This window comes from Cherax quadricarinatus, chromosome 45 (genome assembly GCF_038502225.1).
Source record: "Cherax quadricarinatus isolate ZL_2023a chromosome 45, ASM3850222v1, whole genome shotgun sequence".
Lineage (NCBI taxonomy): Eukaryota > Metazoa > Arthropoda > Malacostraca > Decapoda > Parastacidae > Cherax > Cherax quadricarinatus.
This window is the reverse complement of record NC_091336.1, coordinates 3,941,835-3,969,817: the sequence shown is the minus strand read 5'-3', so window position 1 is coordinate 3,969,817 and position 27,983 is coordinate 3,941,835. Positions and strand designations below refer to the sequence as shown.

Sequence of the window (27,983 nt, the reverse complement as noted above, 5' to 3'; positions counted from 1 at the left end):
AGGAGAAGAAGGAGAAGAAGGAGGAGGAGGAGGAGAAGAAGGAGAAGAAGAAGAAGGAGAAGGAGGAGGAGAAGGAAGAGGAGAAGAAGAAGAAGATGGATGAGAAGAAGAAGGAATAGAAGAAGACAGAGGAGAAGAAGAAGGAGGAGAAGGAGAAGGAGAAGAAGAAGGAGGAGAAGAAGAAGGAGGAGGAGAAGAAGGAGGAGGAGCAGAGGAAGAAGGAGGAGAAAAGGAGGAGGAGAAAAGGAGGAGAAGAAGAAGAAGGAGAAGGAGAAGGAGAAGAAGGAAGAAGAAGAAGGAGAAGGAGAAGAAGGAGAGGAGAAGAAGGAGGAGGAGAAGAAGAAGGAGAAGGCTCTCTGTCTCAGAGAGAGCCACAAGACTGTGTCATCATCACGTTTACTCACATCTTCAAGCAGAGTATAGCACTTTGTCTGGAGTTTTAGGGTTATCCTAGGTAATTTACACTATGTATACTTGTATTTATTTGTACCTGTGAGACAGAGATAGACAGAGACAGATTGAAAGAGATAGACAGAGACAGATAGACAAAGACAGAGACAGACACAGGTAGACAGAGATAGACAGATACAGAGATAGACAGACCCTAAACTTGGGGTTAACATCACTTTCTTCTTAAAAGGGGAGTGTTAATATGACATTACATCAGTGAATCATTGGTGTTTGCCACACTGTTTGCTCAAGCTGGCGCTCACTTTAACTGGTGCTCCCACAAGATACTAAGTGGTCCCAGATTTTTTTAATATGGTGCACACCGAGTGTTAAGGCCATTCTGTGCTGACCAGGCATCTCAGGGCAATCATGCCAGATTTGGAAGCAGGAAAATTAAAACGTATATATACGTTTGGGGCGCTAGCGGTAAGAACGTATATATACGTTCGGACCGTTTAGGTGTTAATGCCCTTGGCTGACGTTACAGCCTTTATCGACTCCTTCAACTTTAGTATGGTACATATCGTAGAAGTACTACGCTGGTACTGCGTAGGTTTGGACCCATGTTAGAAAAAAGAAATTTGGCAAAATAATTGCAGGAAATGCACAAAACACAAGCACAGCACAAGAGAGATGCTTCCATGGCGAGGTAGACATGTGCACTGACCGACGCCAGCTGGGGGCGACATATCTGAAGCTCGCTCGTAGCTCAGATTTTGGCTAGCAATTCAAAGCAAAAAATTGACTTAGCGATGACTCGTAACTCAGAAAACTCTCAAGTTGGGGCACTCATAAGTCAAGGTACCACTGTAGTAGGAAATGGCCAGTCCATTAGATACAGCTTGGGCAGCTACAACGATGTCCATAAAGGTGACCTTAAGGATAGAGGAGGCATTGGGTATCTTCGTGATTGTGTCCACCGAGGCCTAGACATTCTGGTCTTTGATGGAAGACTTGAGTTCTTCATTACAGAGGGCCGTGATGATCCTGTCAAGTCTTTTCACAAAGACAGATCGTTTCACCTTCAAGTGAGGAGAGTTGGAGATTATGAAGCTATGATCGTTGAGAGTCTTGATAGCAATAGGGGTCAGGATTGTTTTGGCCTCTACATCGCAGGTACAGGCAACTAGGAAGGTGTCTTTGAAGGACACAATGCCAGAGAACTTGACCTGCAAGCTGCTTTTAAGGGCAGCTACAAGTGCAAACTTCAAAGCATCGTTTACTGTGGAACTTGCAGGTTTGATCTTCACATGATGTGACATCATGGAAGAGTAGATCACTTGTAGACTAGAAAATTCCCCTCCCGATGGGGATTGAAGGGATACTTTTTGAGTGTGAGCAGCAACGACTGTGTCCTGCCAGTGGCAAGGTCAGCAGTGCCTACTTATTTAGAAGAGTCTTGTCCACATTTTGATCTATTTCCAGTGTATTTAGCATTTCATACACATTAGTTGTAGCATAGTCATTTTTGCTTATTTACTTAAACACTAACTATTATCCGTGTTCTAATCTTAATTTTATCTTCAACAGTAATCCAGTATGGGTTTGTGACAATATTTGTGGCAGCTTTTCCCCTGGCACCATTATTTGCTTTGTTGAATAATATTGTGGAGATCCGACTGGATGCATATAAATACCTGACTCAGTGCCGCAGGCCTCGAGCAGAGAGGGTTCAAGATATTGGAATTTGGTTTGGTATTCTGAAGGGCATCACATATTTTTCTGTGTTTACTAATGTAAGTTCACAATAATTTTTTTAATCATAGTAATTTGTACAGTGCAGCTTTGAGTTTACTATGTTCTATCTGTTTCAGAAAAATACTCAGATACCTGAATTCTTTCTCTTTGATGATTTTATATATTAATGAGTCATTATGAATAAGATTTTTATCCAAGTTGTATTTATATTTATGGAAACAGAAGAAAAAACATTTCTTGAGGAATTAACATTGTAAATCAAGCACCACTTCCTTTCAGGCATTGGTTATTTCATACACAAGTGACTTTATTCCTCGATTAGTCTACATGTATGGCTACTCACCTGAAGGAACGACCCTTAAAGGCTACATAGAAAATAGTCTTGCTTGTAAGTTCAAGCCTGAATTTTTGTAATGCAATCCTTTGACAACATTTTTCCCACAAAGTGAGCTTTATCAGATCACTTGCTAAAGTAAATTGTGATTTGGTAAAGCCCACTGTGACTTGGTAAAGCCCACTGTGATGTGGTAAAGCCCACTGTGATGTGGTAAAGCCCACTGTGACTTGCTAAAGCCCACTGTGACTTGCTAAAGCCCACTGTGACTTGATAAAGCCCACTGTGACCTAGTAAAGCCCACTGTGACTTGGTAAAGCCCACTGTGACTTGGTAAAGCCCACTGTGACTTTATAAAGCCCATTGGTTCTTGGTAAAGCCCACTGTGACATGGTAAAGCCCACTGTGACTTTCTAAAGCCCACTGTGACCTGGTAAAGCCCACTGTGACTTGCTAAAGCCCACTGTGACTTGCTAAAGCCCACTGTGACTTGGTAAAGCCCACTGTGACTTGGTAAAGCCCACTGTGACCTGGTAAAGCCCACTGTGACTTGCTAAAGCCCACTGTGACTTGGTAAAGCCCACTGTGACTTGGTAAAGCCCACTGTAACTTAGTAAAGCCCACTGTGACTTGCTAAAGCCCACTGTGACTTGCTGAAGCCCACTGTGACTTGGTAAAGTCCACTGTGACTTGGTAAAGCCCACTGTGACTTGGTAAAGCCCACTGTGACTTGGTAAAGCTCACTGTGACTTGGTAAAGCCCACTGTGACTTGGTAAAGCCCACTGGTTCTTGGTAAAGCCCACTGTGATGTGGTAAAGCCCACTGTGACTTGCTAAAGCCCACTGTGACTTGCTAAAGCCCACTGTGACTTGATAAAGCCCACTGTGACTTGGTAAAGCCCACTGTGACTTGGTAAAGCCCACTGTGACTTGCTGAAGCCCACTGTGACTTGGTAAAGTCCACTGTGACTTGGTAAAGCCCACTGTGACTTGGTAAAGCCCACTGTGACTTGGTAAAGCCCACTGTGACTTGGTAAAGCCCATTGTGACTTGGTAAACATAAGAAAGGAGGAACATTGCAGCAGGCCTGTTGGCCCATACTAGGCAGGTCCTTTACAATCCATCCCACTAAGAAAACATTTACCCAACCAAATTTTCAAAACTACCCAAGAAATAAGCTCTGATAACTCTACCCACCCATATGCAAGTCCCACTCAAATTGAAACCCCTCTCACTCATGCATTTATCCAACCTAAATTTGAAACTACCCAAGGTTTTAGCCTCAATAACCCAACTAGGTAGACTGTTCCACTCATCAACTACCCTATTTCCAAACCAATACTTTCCTATATCCTTTCTAAATCTAAACTTGTCTAATTTAAATCCATTACTGCATGTTCTCTCTTGGACAGATATCCTCAAGACCTTATTAATGTCCCCTTTATCAGTACCCATCTTCCACTTATACACTTCGATCAGGTCTCCCCTCATTCTTCGTCTAACAAGAGAATGTAATTTAAGGGTCTTCAATCTTTCTTCATAAGGAAGATTTCTAATGCTATGTATTAATTTAGTCATTCTATGCTGAATGTTTTCTAACAAATTTATGTCCATTCTGTAACATGGAGACCAGAACTGAGCTGCATAATCTAGGTGAGGCCTTACTAATGATGTATAAAGCTGTAATATAACTGTTGAACTTCTGTTGCTTACACTTCTTGATATAAATACCAGTAATCTGTTTGCCTTATTATGTATGCTTAGGCATTGCTGTCTTGGTTTAAGGTTGCTGCTTATCATAACCCCCAAGTCCTTTTCGCACTCTGTATGGCTAAGTTCTACATTATTTAACTTATAAGTGCTAGGGTTGTGGACACTCCCGAGCTTCAGAACCTTCCATTTATCTACATTGAACTGCATCTGCCACTTTTCTGACCAGATATTGAGTTTGTTTAAATCCTCCAGAAGTTCCCTGATATCTACGTTTGAATCAATTTTCCTACCTATCTTTGTGTCATCGGCGAATTTGCTCATTTCACTAGTAATTCCCTCATCAAGATCATTGATATATATTATAAACAACAACGGGCCCAAGACTGATCCCTGTGGAACGCCACTTGTTACAGATCCCCACTCGGATTTAACCCCATTTATGGACACTCTCTGCTTCCTGTCTGTGAGCCATGACTCGATCCATGAGAGCACTTTTTCCTGAATGCCATGAGCTGCCACTTTCTTTAACAGTCTTTGGTGCAGAACTCTATCTTTAGCTTTACTAAAATCTAAGTAAATAATATCAAATTCTTTATCGTGATCAACAGCCTCAAAAGCTGTACTGAAGAAAGTTAATAAATTAGTTAGACAAGAATGGCCTCTTGTGAATCCATGCTGAGTATCAATCAGATTGTGCTTATCCAGATGGCTTCTTATAATCTCAGCTATAATTGTGACTTGGTAAAGCCCACTGTGTGGGAAAAACATTGTCAGTAAAAGACTGTATTATACTGCATTTGTCTTTTTCCATTTTTTCTTCCAACAAACTGGCCATATCCCACTGAGGCATTTTTTATAGCATTAAAATAAAACTTAAACTTTCATCTTGTTACTCATTGTATCTTTTGTGTGTTTATTGAAAACTAAAGTTGATTGTTTTTATTCAGAGTGAAAATCCTAAAAGGAAAATTTCTTCTCCAGTGTTCAATACATCAGAGTATACAGAAGATATGGGGCCAGACAACCGTACAGGATGGCCAGCAACGTGTCGGTATAGAGCGTACCGTAATAATCCAGATGATAAGAACCCTTATGGTTTCACTATACAGTTTTGGCATGTTTTCACTGCACGCCTGGCTTTCATACTCATATTTGAGGTAATGTTCAGTATTAAGTTTTTACCACCTAAAAATTGTGTGAAATTGTGGAAATATATTACTTGGATTGTTAAATTAGCTATTTTCAAATAAGTACAATGACAGAGATCAGCAAATAATTGTCCCATGGTGATTATGCAGTTGTGTTGCCTCACTCTGTATTATAAAGTTTACAGTACAGTAAAACTTGCATCATTCATATATGTCAGGATTGATGCCTTGTTATAGTTTATGCAAATAATTTATTTCACATCTGCACTTTGTTTTACAGTGTATTTTAAAATGTTTTTCCTTGTTTGGGTCAGCCTATATTTGTTGGGGAAATGTCCAATGTGATTAAAAAAAAGGATTGTTTTACAAACTAAACTTTTCTTCTTTTTAAAATAAAGCTTACTTAACCTTTCCAGGGGTTTGAGCTCAGGGTCTATGCCAAAGTACTACATGATGAGATCAGCTCACTTAGATAATCTGTGAGCAGTAAATTTGGGCCTTGATATGAGAGAATGGGTCTATGCAGTGAGTGTGCACCATATAAAAAAAATCCTGCCCAATGCAGTACATGATGGGAAAAAACCTGTGACTGTGTGGTCACATTTTTCTTCTTCTTTTTAGTAATCTGTACAGGAAAAGGGGTTACTAACCCATTGTTCCCGGCATTTTAGTTGACTGTTACAACACGCATGGTTTACGGAGGAAAGATTTTTATTCCACTTCCCCATGGATATAAAAGGAAAAGTAATAAGAACAAGAATTTTTTTTTTTTTTTTTCAACAAGTCGGTCGTCTCCCACCGAGGCAGGGTGACCCAAAAAAAAGAAAGAAAATCCCCAAAAAGAAAATACTTTCATCATCATTCAACACTTTCACCACACTCACACATTATCACTGCTTTTGCAGAGGTGTCAGAATATAACACAGTTTAGAAGCATATACGATAGAGATACACAACATATCCCTCCAAACTGCCAATATCCCAAACCCTCCTTTAAAGTGCAGGCATTGTACTTCCCATTTCCAGGACTCAAGTCCGACTATATGAAAATAACCGGCTTCCTGAATCCCTTCACTAAATATTACCCTGCTCACACTCCAACAGATCGTCAGGTCCCAAGTATCATTCGCCTCCATTCACTCCTATCTAACACGCTATGCACGCTTGCTGGAAGTCCAAGCCCTCACCCACAAAACCTCCTTTCCCCCTCCCCCTTTCCAACCCTTTCGAGGACGACCCCTTACCCCTACCCCCTTCCTTCCCCTTCCCCATAGATTTATATGCTTTCCATGTCATTCTACTTTGATCCATTCTCTCTAAAATGACCAAACCACCTCAACAACCCCTCTTCTGCCCTCTGACTAACTGCTTTTATTAACTCCACACCTTCTCCTAATTTCCACACCTCCGAATTTTCTGCATAATATTTACACCTACACATTGCCCTTAGACAGGACATCTTCTCCACTGCCTCCAACCGCCTCTCCTCGCTGCTGCATTTACCACCCAAGCTTCACATCCATATAAGAGTGTTGGTACTACTATACTTTCATACATTCCCTTCTTTGCCTCCATAGATAACGTTTTTTGACTCCACATATACCTCAACGCACCACTCACCTTTTTCCCTCATCAATTCTATGATTAACCTCATCCTTCATAAATCCATCCGCCGACACGCCAACTCCCAAGTATCTGAAAACATTCACTTCTTCCATATCCTCCTCCTCCCCAATTTGATATCCAATTTTTCTTTATCTAAATCATTTGATACCCTCATCACCTTACTCTTTCTATGTTCACTTTCAACTTTCTACCTTTACACACATTCTCAAACTCATCCACTAACCTTTGCAATTTTTCTTTAGAATCTCCCATAAGCACAGTATCATCAGCAAAAAGTAACTGTGTCAATTCCCATTTTGAATTTGATTCCCATAATTTAATCCCAGCCCTCTCCCTAACACCCTAGCATTTACTTCTTTTACAACCCCATCTATAAATATATTAAACAACCATGGTGACATTACACATCCCTGTCTAAGACCTACTTTTACCGGGAAGTATTCTCCCTCTCTTCTACACACCCTAACCTGAGCCTCACTATCCTCATAAAAGCTCTTTACAGCATTTAGTAACTTACCACCTATTCCATATACTTGCAACATCTGCCACATTGCTCCTCTATCCACTCTATCATATGCCTTTTCTAAATCCATAAATGCAATAAAAACTTCCCTACCTTTATCTAAATACTGTTCACATATATGCTTCAATGTAAACACTTGATCTACACATCCCCTACCCACTCTGAAACCTCCTTGTTCGTCCGCAATTCTACATTCTGTCTTACTTCTAATTCAAGAACTATTAAGATTAAATCAAAGAAAACTCAGATGAGTGTGTATAAATAAACATGTATATGTATGTGTAGTGTGACCTAAGTGTAAGTAGAAGTAGCAAGACGTACCTGTAATCTTGCATATTTATGAGACAGACAAAAGACACCAGCAATCCTACCATCATGTAAAACAAATACAGGCTCTTGTTTTACACTCACTTGGCAGGATGGTAGTACCTCCCTGGGTGGTTGCTGTATACCAACCTACTACCTACAAATTCTTATCTATATCTCTATAATGTTTTCTGTTCTATCGATTGAGTACAAGAAACCTCCCATTCAAACCATCAAAACTACCCCATAAGGTGCACAGAATTTGGTAATTTGGACAATTTTATGCAAAATCCAAAACAATTCTGATTTAAAAAGAGAGTCCAAAATAAACACTGTAGGTATTCCTATTCTCCATGGGGAAGTGGAAAAGAATTCTTCCTCCGTAAGCCATGCGTGTCGAAAGAGGTGACTAAAATGCTGGATGTAAGGGGCTAGTAACCCCTTTTATATAAATTACTAAATTTAAAAAGGGAAACTTTTGTTTTACTTTTTGGGCCATCCTGTCTCAGTGGAATATGGCCATTTTGTTGAAAGAAGAAGATATTCCTATATTACTCTAGCCTTCCATTTTGAATTTGCCATCACACAAAATATCGAAGCTTTACCCTGTTTCTCAGATAATAAAACATAACCAAGAATGACTTGTGATGGTGTATGTTGTCCCATTAATTGAATCAGGCCTATTAAAATCCCATAAAACAGACTGGGAGGGATATGTGAGGAAGGCATTGTCCATCCTCAAGAATATCAGCAAAAATCAAATATTTCTGCTATTTTGAGGTTGATTTCAAGCCACTTCTCATCTTGGGACCAACTAAAATATCTTTTTTTTTTCAGTATTATGTCTTCCATTATATCAACTGATACCAAGAAACAGCCAATATAACCACAAAAAACCATTCTAGAAAATACCTCAAATTCACTTGTTTTAACCCCTTGACTGTTGCAACACCTAATCCTTAGGTGTCTCCTGGTGTTGCAAAATTTAAAAAAAAAAAAAAAAAAAAAAATTCTTATGAAATGACAGAGAATCTTTATCCAATTGTAATGACACCAAAAAAACAAAATTTGATGGAAAACTGATGGAATTACGCTCTTGCAAAGTTAGCGACCTCGGCGATACTTACAAATCAGTGATTTCCCCCACTTGAGCCCTATTTTTGGCTAATTCCATTGTTCCAGTCGACCAAACTCATAGCTATTTCTTTAGAACTCTGTTTTTCCTATCGACTGAGTATAAGAAACTGCCCATTTACCAATTTCAACTACCCACTATTGTCAGAAATTTGCAATTTGGCCAATATCACAAAAATTAAAAAATATGACAGTTTCAAAATAGAGTCCAGAATGAACAATGCAGATATTCCTGGCTCTAAAATAATATTTTCTTTGTTCATTAGTCACATCTCCAGGCCCCTCTGATATTACTCTTGCTTTCTATTTTGAATTTTTATTCAAACAAAAAATAGAAGATTTACTGTTATGCAAACTACTGCAATACTGTAATAATTGTACAAATAATGTCAACCCATTCATGACTACATATTACAATGGCTAGTTGGACATTTATTGGACAATGACATCATCTGTTTACTTTTGAACATTAGCAAAAATCAAACATTTCCCCTACTTTGAGCTCCATTTCCAGGTTGTTTTTATAGTAAAACCAATCAAAATCACCTCTATTTCTATAATATGTTTTCCATTCTATCAAATGAGACCAAGAAAACGAGAATACAACCATAAATACTATACGAAAATAGACCACAAAGTTGACATTTTAATTAAAAAAAAACGTCTGAGTTTTTTTTTTTCTCATTATGCACTGCTTGCTGCAGGATTTTTTTTATATGGTGCACACTGACCACACAGACTCATTCTATCACATGTGGGCCTACTAGCTTTCTCCTGCTTGATTTGAAGCCGCTAGAATTTATGAGTATATGTATATACGTCAAACACGGTACCTCGTAAGACATATATATACGACCGAAACAGTCAAAGGGTTAAACTAAACACAAGGTCAGTTTTACTTTTTCCCTTCACCATATGAGGCAGGCTTTTTATATTGTCCACACTCACTGCACTGACTCATTTTCTCATATCTAAACCTAAATTTACCAGTCACAGCTTATCTGAATGAACTGAGCTCATGACGTAAAATCTATGTGATGGACCCTGGCATCAGTGATGTAGTCCTATGTGATGCACAGTTAAAGGGTTAGCCATAATACAATAGGAAATTGGTATAAAATTAGCACAACCAAATTGTTATCATGGCTTGAAGTTGGATTGTGAGTAAGGTAACCTTTATGGAGGGACTCACAAAAACCAGCTAGCTGAACTTGATTCCTGAAGGTAGGAAGTACTGTTCCTGCACTCTGATGGAAGGGTGGCGATGCTGGTGTTTGGAGGGTCACTTGAAACATGATGACCTCTATTCTCTCTCTCTCTCTCTCTCTCTCTCTCTCTCTCTCTCTCTCTCTCTCTCTCTCTCTCTCTCTCTCTCTCTCTCTCTCTCTCTCTCTCTCTCTCTCTCTCTCTCTCTCTCTCTCTCTCTCTCTCTCTCTCTCTCTCTCTCCCCTCTCTCTCTCCCCTCTCTCTCTCCCCTCTCTCTCTCCCCTCTCTGTCCTCTCTCGGTCCTCTCTCTGTCCTCTCTCTGTCCTCTGTCCTCTCTCTGTCCTCTGTCCTCTCTCTGTCCTCTGTCCTCTCTCTGTCCTCTCTCCTCTCTCTGTCCTCTCTCTGTCCTCTCTCTGTCCTCTCTCTCTCTCTCTCTCTCTCTCCCCTCCCCCTCTCTCTCTGTCTCTCTCTCTCTGTCTCTCCTCTCTCTGTCTCTCCTCTCTCTCTCTCTCTCTCTCTCTGTCCCCTCTCTCTCTCTCTCTCCCCTCTCTCTCTCTCTCTCTCTCTCTCTCTCTCTCTCTCTCTGCTCTCTCTCTCTCTGTCTCTCCTCTCTGTCTCTGTCTCTCCTCTCTCTCTGCTCTCTCTCTCTCTGTCTCTCTCTCTGTCTCTCCTCTCTGTCTCTCCTCTCTCTGCTCTTCTCTCTGTCCCTCTCTCTCTGTCTCTCTGTCTCTCTCTGTCTCTCTGCTCTCTCTCTCTCTGCCCTCTCTGTCTCTCTGCTCTGTCTCTCTGTCTCTCTCTCTCTCTGTCTCTCTCTCTGCTCTCTCTGTCTCTCTCTGTCCCTCTCTGTCTCTCTCTGCTCTCTCTGTCCCTCTCTCTCTCCCTCTCTCTGTCTCTCTCTCTCTCTCTGCTCTCTGCCCTCTCTCTGTCTCTCTCTGTCCCTCTCTCTCTCTCTCTCTCTCTCTCTCTCTCTCTCTCTCTCTCTCTCTCTCTCTCTCTCTCTCTCTCTCTCTCTCTCTCCTCTCTCTCTCTCTCTCTCTCTCTCTCTCTCTCTCTCTCTCTCTCTCTCTCTCTCTCTCTCTCTCTCTCTCAAGAAGTCAGCCGTCTCCCGCCGAGGCAGGGTGACCCAGAAAGAAAATATTTTCATCATCATTCAACACTTTCACCTCACTCATACAAAACCACTGTCTTTGCAGAGGTGCTCAGATACGACAGTTTAGAAGTGAGCTTGACCCCTCCAAATTGTCAATATCCCAAACCCCTCCTTTAAAGTGCAGGCATTGTACTTCCCACTTCCAGGACCCAAGTCCGGCTAACTGGTTTCCCTAAATCTCTTCACTAAATATTACCCTGTTTTATCAGTACTGTAATTTATGTATTTGCAGCATGTTGTGTTTATGCTCACTGGGGCAGTAGCAATGGCTATTCCAGATGTTCCAGTAGAGGTTAAAAACCAGATGATAAGAGAAAAGAAGGTAAGAAAACTATTGTAGTTTGTTGTTTATGTAGGTAAACTATGTTAAAATGCATCACAAACTGATTTTGATGCCTGGTGTGTCAAAATTAGATGGGGTCATAGAGGGCAACACATATTAAGGTTTCATCTTATTAAACAGCTTTTATCTTCAGAAAATATACCATGTAAAAAGCACTTGTTATAATGTACAATTTTTTTTTGTTTTGTTGACATGGCTGTCTCCCACTGAGGCAGGGTGACCCAAAAAGAAAAGAAACACTTTCACCATAATTCACACATAATCACTGTCTTTGCAGAGGTGCCCAGATATGACAGGTTTAGATGTCACTCCAAATAGCCAATATCCTAAACCCCTCCTTTAAAGTGCAGGCATTGTGCTTTCCACCTCCAGGACTCAAATCTGGCTAACTGGTTTCCATGAATCCATTCACAAAATATTACCCTGCTCATACTCCAGCAGCTTATCAGGTCCCAAAAACCATTCATCTCCAGTCACTCCTATCTAATAAGCTCACACATGCCTGCTGCATGTCCAGGCCCCTTGTGCACAAAACCTCTTACCCCCTCCCTCCATCTTTTCCTAGGACAACCCCTACCCCTCCACTACAGATTTATACACCCTCCAAGTCATTCTATTTTTCTCCATCCTCTTTAAATGACCAGACCACCTTAATAACCTCTCTTCAGCGCTCTGAATAATACTTTTTATAACTACACCTCCTCTTAATTTCCACACTACGAATTCTCTCCACAATATTTACACCATGCATTGCCCTTAGACATGACATCTCCACTGCCTCCAGCTTCATCCTTGCTGCAGTATTCACAACCCATGCTTCACACCTGTATAAGAGTGTTGGTAGCACTATACTCTCGTACATTCCCTTCTTTGCCTCCACGAATAATGTTTTTTGTTTCCACAGATACTTCAATACACCACTCACCTTTTTTTCCTTCAACAGTTCTTTGGTAAACATCATCCTTCATAAACCCATCTTGATAACTCTCCTCCCAAATATCTGAATACATTCATATCTATTCTCCATGGGGAAGTGGAACAGAATTCTTCCTCCGTAAGCCATGCGTGTTGTAAGAGGCGACTAAAATGCCGGGAGCAAGGGGCTAGTAACCCCTTCTCCTGTATATATTACTAAATTTGAAAGGAGAAACTTTGGTTTTTTTCTTTTGGGCCACCCTGCCTCGGTGGGATACGGCCAGTGTGTTGAAAGAAGAAGATTCATATCTATGTTCACTTTCAACTTTCTTGACACACCCTCCCAGACTTGTCCACCAGCTTTTGCAGCTTCTCCTTAAAACCTTCCAAAAGCACAGTATCATCAGCAAAAAGTAACTGTGTCAACTCCCATTTTGTATTTTATTTCCCATAATTTAATACCACCCCTTTCCCCAATACCCTAGCATTTACTTCTACAACTCCATCTATAAATATGTTAAACAACCATGGTGACATTATACATCCCGGTCTAATTCCTACTTTTAATGGAAAGTAATCTCCCTCTCTCCTACACACCCTAACTTGAGCCTCATTATCCTCATAAAAACTCTTTACAGCATTTAGTAACTTACCACCTATTCCATATACAGTGGACCCCCGGTTAACGATATTTTTTCACTCCAGAAGTATGTTCAGGTGCCAGTACTGACCGAATTTGTTCCCATAAGGAATATTGTGAAGTAGATTAGTCCATTTAAGAGCCCCAAACATACACGTACAAACGCACTTACTTAAATATACTTACATAATTGGTCGCATTCGGAGGTGATCGTTATGCGGGGGTCCACTGTACTTGCAACAGCTGCCACATTGCTCCCCTATCCACCTTATCATATGCCTTCTCCGAATCATAAATGAAATAAAAACATCCCTACCTTTATCTAAATATTGTTCACTTACATGCTTCAATTATATACACTTGATCTACACATCCCCTACCCATTCTAAAGCCTCCGTGTTCATCTGCAATCCTGCTCTCTGTTTTACCTCTTAATTCTTTTAGTAATAACCCTACTATACATTTTTCCTGGTATACTCAGCAAACCTATTGCCCTATAATTTTTACAATCTTTGTTGTCCCCCTTTCCCTTAAATAAAGGAATTATACACACTCTCTACCAATCTCTAGGTACCTTCTCCTCTTTCATACATTTATTGAACAAAAGTACCAACTCTAAAACTATATCCTCCCCTGCTTTTAACATTTCTGTCATGATCCTCTCAGTTTCAGCTGCTTTACCCCCTTTCATTCTACCTAATGCATCATGCACCTCCCCCACACTTACATCCTGCTCTTCTTCACTCCTAAAAGATATTATACCTCCTTGGCCAGTGCATGAAATTACTGCCTCCTGCTCTTCATCAGCATTTAAGGGTTCCTCAAAATATTCCTGCCATCTTCCCTTTTCTCCACATCTGCTAATGCCCCTATTCTGTTTTTAACTGTCAAATCCATTTGTTCCCTTGGGTTTCTCAACCTGTTTCTGTCGCTCCAAATTTTTTTCTTATTCTCAGCAAAATTTGTTGACAGTGCCTCACCCACTCTATTATTTGCTCTCCTTTTGCATTCCCTCACCACTCTCTTCACCTCTCTTTTATTCTACATATACTCCACCCTTCTTATATAATTTCTGCTCTGTAAAAATCTCTCATACACTACCATTTTCTCTTTTATCACAACCTTTACCTCATAATTCCACCAATTACTTCTCATTTCTTCTGCACCTACCCTCTTATAACCACAAACTTATGCTTTGCATTCTTTTATTTTTTTTTTTTTCAACAAGTCGGCCGTCTCCCACCGAGGCAGGGTGACCCAAAGAGAAAGAAAATCCCCAAAAAGAAAATACTTTCATCATCATTCAACACTTTCACCTCACTCACACATAATCACTGTTTTTGCAGAGGTGCTCAGAACACAACAGTTTAGAAGTATATACGTATAAAGATACACAACATATCGCTCCAAACTGCTATTATCCCGAACCCCTCCTTTAGAGTGCAGGCATTGTACTTCCCATTTCCAGGACTCAAGTCCGGCTATATAAAAATAACCAGTTTCCCTGAATCCCTTCACTAAATATTACCCTGCTCACACTCCAACAGGTCATCAGGTCGTCTCCATTCACTCCTATCGAACACGCTCATGCACGCCTGCTGGAAGTCCAAGCCCCTCACCCACAAAACCTCCCTTACCCCTTCCTTCCAACCTTTTCGAGGATGACCCCTACCCCGCCTTCCTTCTCCTACATATTTAAATGCTCTCCATGTCATTCTACTTTGATCCATTCTCTCTAAATGGCCAAACCACCTCAACAACCCCTCTTCAGCCCTCTGACTAATACTTTTATTAACTCCACACCTTCTCCTAATTTTCACACTCCGAATTTTCTGCATAATATTTACACCACACATCAATCTATCTCTCTATCTATCTCTATCTCTCTATCTATATCTATCTCTATCTATCTATCTCTGGAAATACATATGTAGTATATGTAGTTCTTATTGACATCAGTTTGCTTTCACATTAGTGTTTCAAGTCACAAACAGATCTGTTTGTGACTTGAAAAAGCCCACTGTGTGGGCAAAACATTGTCAATAAAGGATCACATTATACTGCATATGTGTTTATATTTCCATTGTGTCGGTATTTTATACCATTTATTTCTATCTCTCTTTCTCTCTATATACATATACATGTACATGTATACAGTGGACCCTCAATTATCATCCTTAATCTGTTCCTGGAAGTGGGATATTATCACACCGGCCGATTCCCACCAAGGCAGGGTGGCCCGAAAAAGAAAAACTTTCACCATCATTCACTCCATCACTGTCTTGCCAGAAGGGTGCTTTACACTACAGTTTTTAAACTGCAACATTAACACCCCTCCTTCAGAGTGCAGGCACTGTACTTCCCATCTCCAGGACTCAAGTCCGGCCTGCCGGTTTCCCTGAATCCCTTCATAAATGTTACTTTGCTCACACTCCAACAGCACGTCAAGTATTAAAAACCATTTGTCTCCATTCACTCCTATCAAACACGCTCACGCATGCCTGCTGGAAGTCCAAGCCCCTCGCACACAAAACCTCCTTTACCCCCTCCCTCCAACCCTTCCTAGGCCGACCCCTACCCCGCCTTCCTTCCACTACAGACTGATACACTCTTGAAGTCATTCTGTTTCGCTCCATTCTCTCTACATGTCCGAACCACCTCAACAACCCTTCCTCAGCCCTCTGGACAACAGTTTTGGTAATCCCGCACCTCCTCCTAACTTCCAAACTACGAATTCTCTGCATTATATTCACACCACACATTGCCCTCAGACATGACATCTCCACTGCCTCCAGCCTTCTCCTCGCTGCAACATTCATCACCCACGCTTCACACCCATATAAGAGCGTTGGTAAAACTATACTCTCATACATTCCCCTCTTTGCCTCCAAGGACAAAGTTCTTTGTCTCCACAGACTCCTAAGTGCACCACTCACTCTTTTTCCCTCATCAATTCTATGATTCACCTCATCTTTCATAGACCCATCCGCTGACACGTCCACTCCCAAATATCTGAATACGTTCACCTCCTCCATACTCTCTCCCTCCAATCTGATATTCAATCTTTCATCACCTAATCTTTTTGTTATCCTCATAACCTTACTCTTTCCTGTATTCACCTTTAATTTTCTTCTTTTGCACACCCTACCAAATTCATCCACCAATCTCTGCAACTTCTCTTCAGAATCTCCCAAGAGCACAGTGTCATCAGCAAAGAGCAGCTGTGACAACTCCCACTTTGTGTGTGATTCTTTATCTTTTAACTCCACGCCTCTTGCCAAGACCCTCGCATTTACTTCTCTTACAACCCCATCTATAAATATATTAAACAACCACGGTGACATCACACATCCTTGTCTAAGGCCTACTTTTACTGGGAAAAAATTTCCCTCTTTCCTACATACTCTAACTTGAGCCTCACTATCCTCGTAAAAACTCTTCACTGCTTTCAGTAACCTACCTCCTACACCATACACTTGCAACATCTGCCACATTGCCCCCCTATCCACCCTGTCATACGCCTTTTCCAAATCCATAAATGCCACAAAGACCTCTTTAGCCTTATCTAAATACTGTTCACTTATATGTTTCACTGTAAACACCTGGTCCACACACCCCCTACCTTTCCTAAAGCCTCCTTGTTCATCTGCTATCCTATTCTCCGTCTTACTCTTAATTCTTTCAATTATAACTCTACCATACACTTTACCAGGTACACTCAACAGACTTATCCCCCTATAATTTTTGCACTCTCTTTTATCCCCTTTGCCTTTATACAAAGGAACTATGCATGCTCTCTGCCAATCCCTAGGTACCTTACCCTCTTCCATACATTTATTAAATAATTGCACCAACCACTCCAAAACTATATCCCCACCTGCTTTTAACATTTCTATCTTTATCCCATCAATCCCGGCTGCCTTACCCCCTTTCATTTTACCTACTGCCTCACGAACTTCCCCCACACTCACAACTGGCTCTTCCTCACTCCTACAAGATGTTATTCCTCCTTGCCCTATACACGAAATCACAGCTTCCCTATCTTCATCAACATTTAACAATTCCTCAAAATATTCCTTCCATCTTCCCAATACCTCTAACTCTCCATTTAATAACTCTCCTCTCCTATTTTTAACTGACAAATCCATTTGTTCTCTAGGCTTTCTTAACTTGTTAATCTCACTCCAAAACTTTTTCTTATTTTCAACAAAATTTGTTGATAACATCTCACCCACTCTCTCATTTGCTCTCTTTTTACATTGCTTCACCACTCTCTTAACTTCTCTCTTTTTCTCCATATACTCTTCCCTCCTTGCATCACTTCTACTTTGTAAAAACTTCTCATATGCTAACTTTTTCTCCCTTACTACTCTCTTTACATCATCATTCCACCAATCGCTCCTCTTCCCTCCTGCACCCACTTTCCTGTAACCACAAACTTCTGCTGAACACTCTAACACTACATTTTTAAACCTACCCCATACCTCTTCGACCCCATTGCCTATGCTCTCATTAGCCCATCTATCCTCCAATAGCTGTTTATATCTTACCCTAACTGCCTCCTCTTTTAGTTTATAAACCTTCACCTCTCTCTTCCCTGATGCTTCTATTCTCCTTGTATCCCATCTACCTTTTACTCTCAGTGTAGCTACAACTAGAAAGTGATCTGATATATCTGTGGCCCCTCTATAAACATGTACATCCTGAAGTCTACTCAACAGTCTTTTATCTACCAATACATAATCCAACAAACTACTGTCATTTCGCCCTACATCATATCGTGTATACTTATTTATCCTCTTTTTCTTAAAATATGTATTACCTATAACTAAACCCCTTTCTATACAAAGTTCAATCAAAGGGCTCCCATTATCATTTACACCTGGCACCCCAAACTTACCTACCACACCCTCTCTAAAAGTTTCTCCTACTTTAGCATTCAAGTCCCCTACCACAATTACTCTCTCACTTGGTTCAAAGGCTCCTATACATTCACTTAACATCTCCCAAAATCTCTCTCTCTCCTCTGCATTCCTCTCTTCTCCAGGTGCATACACGCTTATTATGACCCACTTCTCGCATCCAACCTTTACTTTAATCCACATAATTCTTGAATTTACACATTCATATTCTCTTTTCTCCTTCCATAACTGATCATTTAACATTACTGCTACCCCTTCCTTTGCTCTAACTCTCTCAGATACTCCAGATTTAATCCCATTTATTTCCCCCCACTGAAACTCTCCTACCCCCTTCAGCTTTGTTTCGCTTAGGGCCAGGACATCCAACTTCTTTTCATTCATAACATCAGCAATCATCTGTTTCTTGTCATCCGCACTACATCCACGCACATTTAAGCAACCCAGTTTTATAAAGTTTTTCTTCTTCTCTTTTTTAGTAATTGTATACAGGAGAAGGGGTTACTAGCCCATTGCTCCCGGCATTTTAGTCGCCTCATACGACACGCATGGCTTACGGAGGAAAGATTCTTTTCCACTTCCCCATGGACAATAGAAGAAATAAAAAAGAACAAGAGCTATTTAGAAAAAGGAGAAAAACCTAGATGTATGTATATATATATATGCATGTGCGTGTCTGTGAAGTGTGACCAAAGTGTAAGTAGGAGTAGCAAGATATCCCTGTTATCTTAGCGTGTTTATGAGACAGAAAAAGAAACCAGCAATCCTACCATCATGCAAAACAGTTACAGGTTTTTGTTTCACAGTCATCTGGCAGGACGGTAGTACTTCCCTGGGTGGTTGCTGTCTACCAACCTACTACAATACCGACAGGTTGGTAGATAAGACACATAGGCAACATTTAGGCAACTTTATTTCGAAACGTTTCGCCTACACAGTAGGCTTCTTCAGTCGAGCACAGAAAGTAGGCGGGAGCAGTAGAAATGTGAAGACGCTGCAATCAGTCCATCACCCTTGAAGTCGTAGATTTGAGGTTGTCAGTCCCTCAGCCTGGAGAAGTTCTGTTCCAAAGTCTGGAACTAACTGAAGATCAAGCGACAGTGTTGAGACTTAAATACTGTCGGAAGGAGAGGTGCAGAGTAGTAGTAGTGAGAATGTAGCCACTGAGAAGTCATGTCCCTCTCAGATCAAACAGTTCTCACTTGAAAAAGTTGTCCAAGGTGTTTTCTCTTCTGTACACTGCAACACAATGGCATCTTGGTACAGAAGAGAAAACACCTTGGACCTACCTTCCCTTGTTCCTACCTACCTTCCCTCCTTCCTTCCTTCCTTCTTCCTTCCTTCCTTTCTTCCTTCCTTTCTTCCTTCAAGTAACTTTTATGACCTGTGAGACCAATATGAGGTATATTGAATGTATTATATTCACTCATTGTATGCTACACAATAACCGCACAAACAGTTTTGTTGTGGGGGGTGGGGGTGGACTTGTAAATATGTTGAATCACCAGCATAATTAGTGTCACAATGACAAATCACACCATCACTCACCACCCTCACTGCCTGTCAATACCCATCCATCCCCCTACCCCACCAACCCACATGGAAATAAGTCATTGTCTTAATTTTTTGGGATATCCTAGGTTGATGGTCTTCTTCCTTCCTCTCATCTCTTCCTTTCTTCCTTCCTTCCTTTCTCCCTCTCTTCCTACCTTCCTTCTTTCTTCCTCCCTTCCTTCTTCCTTCCTTCTTTCTTTCCTTCCTTCCTTCCTTCCTTCCTTCCTTCCTTCCTTCCTTCCTTTCTTCCTACCTTCCTTCCTACCTTCCTTCCTTCTTTCTTCCTTCCTTCCTTCAAGTTTCCTGGGCATTGCTTTCGGTCACAAACTCCTCAAAACCATGAAATTCATCTTCATTGACACCTCCACCTGTGTTTGAACTGTCACTTGGAAGCAAAAGAGCCCCAATTAGCCGAGAGGTGAGGAGTTTCTTAGTGCTAGACATGGTGAACAAGGTGTAATAAAATGGCTTTCCCATAATGCACCACTGGGACCCCAATTTCTATTATACCATGTACACTGACCATGGAGAGCCATTCTCTCACATCTAAGACTAACAGCCTTTTCCTGCTTGATTTGATGACTATAGAATTTATGCATACTAGTACACGCCCCTTGTGCAGATATCCAAGAACTAGCTACAAGCAGTATTAAAACAGGGAAGTGTTTTTGGGTATGCCCAAATGAGATAAATCTGTGGACTAAAATCACAAGGGTATTAAAAGAGGTCAACATCAAAGCTGCTTTCATAGAAAACCTGGAAGCTTTCTACAACAGATGGGAACATAAAAAGTCTGGGCTGAATGGTACTGCCCTTGATACTGGCCATGTAGTCAGAAACTGTAAGGCTGGAGATGATGTCCTGGTAGTCAGTAAATGGGGGGCTGATAGTGCTGTCCTGGGAGACAGTAATGGTGAACCTGTCCTGGGAGACAGTAATGGTGAAGCTGGAGGTGCTGTCCTGGGAGACAGTAATGGTGAAGCTGGAGGTGCTGTCCTGGGAGACAGTAATGGTGAAGCTGGAGGTGCTGTCCTGGGAGACAGTAATGGTGAAGCTGGAGGTGCTGTCCTGGGAGACAGTAATGGTGAAGCTGGAGATGCTGTCCTGGGAGACAGTAATGGTGAAGCTGGAGATTTTGTCCAGGTAGTCGGGAATTATACGCAGGAAAGAATACATATAAATGACCTCATAGGGGACAGGAGCCATAGTAGGGAAACAAGTGTAGTCAAAGATAAGATAAAACCAATATTGCAAACTAGAAATACCGCAGGAAATAGAAAACAAGAGGACTCCACTAGCAATAGTGAGGATATATTACCAAAAACAACTGGTGGGAGCTCCATTGTTGGTGCTAGGGAGGATAGAAGTAAGACAGGGAAACATGCACCAACAGGGAATACAGTCACAGAAACCCAAGGCAAACGGAAACCAAGCCTGTGCACATACTATGCACTCGGTATCTGCTGGCATGGGAAATCTGGAAAAACAGATGGGACGTGCAACTATGACCACCCTAGAAAATGCCATGCCCATAAGACAACAGGAAAATGCAAACTCCCTTCCTGTAAGCTTTTTCACGCTGAACTGTGTACCTCTTCAGTACAGGAAAGACTGTGCTATAACTTAAATTGCCAGGCATAACATCTAAAGGGGACAAAAAGATACAAAACATCCAGGCCATGGGAAAACCTGGGTAGCCACAGCCACTCAAGAGGGAGAGGTTTTTTAGTGCCAGGAAGGAAAAAAAACTGGCAGGAAATGGCAGAAATCGTACACCAAATCCAGTCATTCCTGGAGTGGAACCACAGTCGATGGCCTCCACTCCAAACCAACAGATACAGATACTAATGCCGGAAAAAAAATCCCCCCCCCAGTACCAACAATACCACCAGTCCGATGACTGGTGGTATTGTTGCAAATATACAGGGTCTAAAGCCAGCAACAAACAACAAAATACCTTTCATCCGTGGACTGCTTGCAGAGGCAAAGGCAATGTTCGTGGCTTTCACTGAGACCCACATAAAGGATCACTTGGACAACGAAATATGGATCCCAGGTTACAACCTATACAGATGTGACAGAGTGAACAGGCAAAAGGGGGGGGGGGGGGTTGGCCTGTACATTGCAGAGTCACTTGTTTGCACAGAACTGCTAAATGCCTCAAATGATGTAGTGGAAGTTTTAGCAGTAAAGGTCGAGAACCAAAACCTAGTCATTGTGGTAGTCTACAAGCCTCCGGATGCAACATCCCAGCAATTCCAGGAACAGCTGTTAAAAATTGACCACTGTCTGGAAAATCTTCCAGCTCCTGCACCCAACATCTTGCTCCTGGGGGATTTCAACTTAAGGCACCTAAAATGGAGGAATATAGCAAATAATATTGTTGCAGTAATAACACCAGGAGGCAGCTCTGATGAAAACTCACACTCACGCGAGCTTTTAAATCTCTGCACAAAATTCAATTTAAACCAGCAAATAATAGAGCCTACTAGACTGGAGAATACACTAGACCTCATCTTCACTAACAATGATGATCTGATAAGAAATGTCACCATATCAAAAACAATATACTCAGATCACAACATAATTGAGGTTCAGTCATGTATGCGCGGAGCCCCAGACCGACATAATGAGACTAGTCACGAGGGAGCATTCACCAAATTCAACTTCAATAACAAAAACATAAAGTGGGACCAAGTAAACCAAGTCCTAACCGATATAAGCTGGGAAGATATACTAAGCAACACAGACCCCAACTTATGCCTAGAACAGATTAACTTGGTGGCACTCGATGTATGCACAAGGCTTATTCCTCTAAGAAAAAGGAGGAGTAGATGTAAAATAGAAAGAGACAGGCGCTCCCTTTACAGGCGACGGAAAAGAATAACAGAGCGGCTAAAAGAGGTCAATATATCTGAAATGCGTAGGGAGACACTGGTCAGAGAAATAGCAAGCATCGAACTCAAGCTAAAGGAATCTTATAGGAGTCAGGAATCGCGGGAAGAACTAAAAGCCATAAATGAAATCGAAAGAAACCCAAAGTATTTCTTCTCCTATGCCAAATCAAAGTCGAGAACAACGTCCAGTATTGGGCCCCTACTTAAACAAGATGGGTCCTACACAGATGACAGCAAGGAAATGAGTGAGCTACTCAAGTCCCAATATGACTCAGTTTTTAGCAAGCCGCTAACCAGACTGAGAGTCGAAGATCAAAATAAATTTTTTATGAGAGAGCCACAAAATTTGATTAACACAAGCCTATCCGATGTTATCCTGACGCCAAATGACTTCGAACAGGCGATAAATGACATGCCCATGCACTCTGCCCCAGGGCCAGACTCATGGAACTCCGTGTTCATCAAGAACTGCAAGAAGCCCCTATCACGAGCCTTTTCCATCCTATGGAGAGGGAGCATGGACACGGGGTCGTCCCACAGTTACTAAAAACAACAGACATAGCCCCACTCCACAAAGGGGGCAGTAAAGCAACAGCAAAGAACTACAGACCGATAGCACTAACATCCCATATCATAAAAATCTTTGAAAGGGTCCTAAGAAGCAAGATCACCACCCATCTAGAAACCCATCAGTTACACAACCCAGGGCAACATGGGTTTAGAACAGGTCGCTCCTGTCTGTCTCAACTATTGGATCACTATGACAAGGTCCTAAATGCACTAGAAGATAAAAAGAATGCAGATGTAATATATACAGACTTTGCAAAAGCCTTCGACAAGTGTGACCATGGCGTAATAGCGCACAAAATGCGTGCTAAAGGAATAACAGGAAAAGTCGGTCGATGGATCTATAATTTCCTCACTAACAGAACACAGAGAGTAGTCGTCAACAGAGTAAAGTCCGAGGCAGCTACGGTGAAAAGCTCTGTTCCACAAGGCACAGTACTCGCTCCCATCTTGTTCCTCATCCTCATATCCGACATAGACAAGGATGTCAGCCACAGCACCGTGTCTTCCTTTGCAGATGACACCCGAATCTGCATGACAGTGTCTTCCATTGCAGACACTGCAAGGCTCCAGGCGGACATCAACCGAATCTTTCAGTGGGCTGCAGAAAACAATATGAAGTTCAACGATGAGAAATTTCAATTACTCAGATATGGTAAACACGAGGAAATTAAATCTTCATCAGAGTACAAAACAAATTCTGGCCACAAAATAGAGCGAAACACCAACGTCAAAGACCTGGGAGTGATCATGTCGGAGGATCTCACCTTCAAGGACCATAACATTGTATCAATCGCATCTGCTAGAAAAATGACAGGATGGATAATGAGAACCTTCAAAACTAGGGAGGCCAAGCCCATGATGACACTCTTCAGGTCACTTGTTCTATCTAGGCTGGAATATTGCTGCACACTAACAGCACCTTTCAAGGCAGGTGAAATTGCTGACCTAGAAAATGTACAGAGAACCTTCACGGCGCGCATAACGGAGATAAAACACCTCAATTACTGGGAGCGCTTGAGGTTCCTAAACCTGTATTCCCTGGAATGCAGGCGGGAGAGATACATGATTATATACACCTGGAAAATCCTAGAGGGACTAGTACCGAACTTGCACACGAAAATCACTCACTACGAAAGCAAAAGACTTGGCAGACGATGCAACATCCCCCCAACGAAAAGCAGGGGTGTCACTAGCACGTTAAGAGACCATACAATAAGTGTCAGGGGCCCGAGACTGTTCAACTGCCTCCCAGCATACATAAGGGGGATTACCAACAGACCCCTGGCAGTCTTCAAGCTGGCACTGGACAAGCACCTAAAGTCGGTTCCTGACCAGCCGGGCTGTGGCTCGTACGTTGGTTTGCGTGCAGCCAGCAGCAACAGCCTGGTTGATCAGGCTCTGATCCACCAGGAGGCCTGGTCACAGACCAGGCCGCGGGGGCGTTGACCCCCAGAACTCTCTCCAGGTAAACTCCAGGTACCCCAATAACCCTGGTGTGTAAGATGTACTAGTACATCAAAAACCCTGAAAGGGTTAATAATAATAATCTCGCATTAAATGTCATATATTACATTAATATAGACATTTCCATCAATCCATCTCTGATATTTTTTTCAAAATTATATAATAAAAATGCTATGTAACATATAAACATGATAAATACACCCACAGTAGAATAAATTAATATAAATATGAGATATGGTAGACAGGCAACTTGTAGAAGTGACTACAAGAATAACGTTTTCTCTAGTCCAACATCAGAGAAAGTGTATATACACTGTAATATTACTGGGGGTAACTAGGAAATTATTCCTTTTGTATGCCGTCACTCAGAGTGTCATTTTGTATAAAAATGGTGTTACGTGAGAATGGGAGTGTTCCTCTTTATTTATTCTACTGTATCAACGTGGAGACAACTTGTACACAGTGTAGTGTTCTTATTATGGTATAATACAAACGTATGAACCAAAACCAGATGCATTCGTCTTTTTGTTTACATTACATGTGGGTGTGGTGGGGTGGGCTGCCCTGGCTGGCTACCACACTTCCTACACCTGACTTCCTATAAATAAATATGACTCACCTCTCACCCTACACTAAGACTACAAATATTTTAAGGTAAGTAATGGGTGTACTGTGTGTGTATTTTACTTTTTATTGTTTTTAATGCCTAGTTCTATTGCTAACTTAATATATGTTAGTGTAAACTTGTTATCTGGCATTCATATGCCCTAAAATCTGGAATTCATTACCTGTTAATATAAAAGAAACACTACCTGTTTATAAATTCAAGTCTCTTCTCAAAGATCACTTACTCACCCAAAACCAAATAAATACTGAATAACTGAACCTTATAAATTGTATATCTTAAATGTTTCTCACAATTAAATCACATAAATGTTAAACCTAAAACCCAATCTAACTTTATTTTTTTTTAAATTCACTACCTAACAGAATACTCCATTCTACTGAATTTACAACAATGCATGCAACCATATGACCTGTCTTTGTAATACTCACTTGTGCTTTATAGTAATCAGTTTACATTAATGTTTTTCACTGATTTCATCATTGCTTAGTTAATCTTAAGTTAATTTTAAGCCAGCCCGTAATGCTATGCATAGTATAAGTGGCTTTGGCATGCTGCTCTTATCTGTATTTTTTTTTGTACCTCTGTAAGTGTGCTCAAATTATAAATTATTATAAATTATAAAATTATAAAAAATTTATAAGTGGAAAAAATGGCATTCTGTTTTCCAGCAGTAGCCTGGAACCTAATCTCCCATATAAGTGGGGCCCTACTGTACTACAATTTTATTTTTGCTTTTTTTATGTCTGATAATGTTCCCTTAATATTAGGATTGTCTGAGGTGATTAAAAATATTATTACTGGGTGGTTTGATGGTAAACAGGAGACTTAGCCTACTGATACTGCCATAATTCATCCGATTCCATCACCTGGTTTAGCCTATTGTTGTTAAATGCCAATAAATTTTTACAATTATTTTTGTTATTTATTCATTATTTTATACAAAATAGCTTACACAGTTCAGTACTGGGTCATATACAGGAACTTAGATTACTGTTTAGATTGAGGCCTCTGAGCAATGCAGATGTGACTTGTACTTGCCTAGCATGGGCCAGAAGCCCTGCTGCAGTGTTCCTTCTTTCTTATGTAACCTTTGGCCTCCAAGATGATGGATAAATTTTAGAGACTTGTTCTGGGGAAAAAAAGTAGCAGCTTCAATGCCATGAAATATGGTAAATATTCCTGTGTCAGTCATTCCTCAGTGCCTCTCCCAGGTGTGAAATGTTGTCATGTTCAAAAAATATTTCTCAGCACTAATGGTTCATACCCCTCAAGGGAGTGCCTTGATGCCAGGGGAGGGGGGGTTCTGGATCCAAGGAACTGGACTTATCCTCCACTTCCTTGAATCAAACCTGAATACCTTTCATTTTCCCTTATATGGCTCCTACAGATTTAGTGCTCCCCCATGATTAAAATAATGAACTATACTGGTTTAGTACTTTATGCAAGTTGTATTCCTAAATAACTTAGCTATAACTGTACAGGTTTAGTTAGTTTAATATCTTTATTATGCATCCCATACCCATCCTGTGGGCAGTCCCTACAGGTTTAGTACCTTATGCAAGTTGTATGCCTAAATAATTTATCGTTTACCAAACATATGTCTAACTTTTGTTTTTTTATCAATATAGGTTGAAAAAGAAACTCTGTTTGAAAAAGAGAAAAGCCGAATACGCAACGAAAGAAGAGTCCACCAGATCTCGATACCAAGTGATGAGCACCTCAACGTAGATTTGGGAGAAGGACTCTCACCTCATAACAGCTCAAGAGCCAACACTCCTTCTCCTTCCTTCTTAAGAAATCATAGATCTTAAGAAAATGCAGTATAAAAAAAAACTATATTTTACAGCATACTGTGTATATTTTAAAATTTTAACTTTGTCACATAATTATTATAATGAATTGCCAAAACAGTAATTATGGAATAAGCAAAGTGTCTTAAAAAGCAGGATACAGTTGTGAGTGTGTCACCTCAAGGGAAGTGTCTAGATGCTGGTGGCTTTTGATCCAAGGAATTAGACCTAGAATCCCATTCCTTGGATTTAACATGATTGTCACCCATTTCCCCAGATGCAATATTAGACTTGATTAAGGGTTCCCCCAAGAACGAAATGATTAACAAAGGGTAATTAATTGTGATATCAGGAAACTTCTGGAAGGACAATGAATGATGGTGAATTTATCTTCTTTAGGTTACCTTGTCATGGTAGGAGACGGCTGTTGAGTTAAGAAAAATAAATATTTTTAATGAAATGCTAAGACCCAGTCCCATGGTCATTCACTCCTTAGATCTCCAGCCCAGCACTTTACCACTGTACTGCAAAGATAAATACCCCAACCAGGAAATGGTTCTCATTAGAGAGGTTAGTGTCCATTACTGCTGTGGATCAGGACATAGTTTTAAGGAGTACTGCCCCATGCAATCTTGTCCCTTCTAAGGCACATGTCAATAACCTGAAAATCCATAATAAACGCAAGTAGCCATTCAGTGGAGTGCTGAGACCCTATCCCATGGTCCATAAATCCTTAATTCTCTAGCCCAGTGTTCTACCACTGTGATAGAGGGTGGTCAGTACCCCAACCAGGAAATATTTTTCACTAGTCAGGGTGCTACTTATTCTTTCTTCTTTCAACACACCGGCCGTATCCCACCGAGGCGGGGTGGCCCAAAAGGAAAAACGAAAGTTTCTCCTTTTACATTTAGTAATATATACAGGAGAAGAGGTTACTAGCCCCTTGCTCCCGGCATTTTAGTTGCCTCTTACAAC

The 27,983-nt window shown here is 41.0% G+C and overlaps 1 protein-coding gene across 3 annotated transcripts in view; it reads left to right on the top strand.

The window, feature by feature from the left end:
- LOC128694795 (anoctamin-4-like) overlaps positions 1-27,745 on the top strand; it is a 255,375-nt gene extending 227,630 nt beyond the window's left edge. For all 3 annotated transcript variants that reach the window (XM_070094272.1, XM_070094271.1, XM_070094273.1), the window contains 5 exons: positions 1,981-2,186; positions 2,428-2,536; positions 5,177-5,352; positions 11,521-11,610; positions 26,847-27,745. In XM_070094272.1, coding sequence (XP_069950373.1) covers positions 1,981-2,186; positions 2,428-2,536; positions 5,177-5,352; positions 11,521-11,610; positions 26,847-27,029 — 764 coding nt within the window. In that variant the 3' untranslated portion in view covers positions 27,030-27,745. The remainder of the gene's footprint in view (positions 1-1,980; positions 2,187-2,427; positions 2,537-5,176; positions 5,353-11,520; positions 11,611-26,846) is intronic.
- Positions 27,746-27,983: the final 238 nt, after the last annotated feature.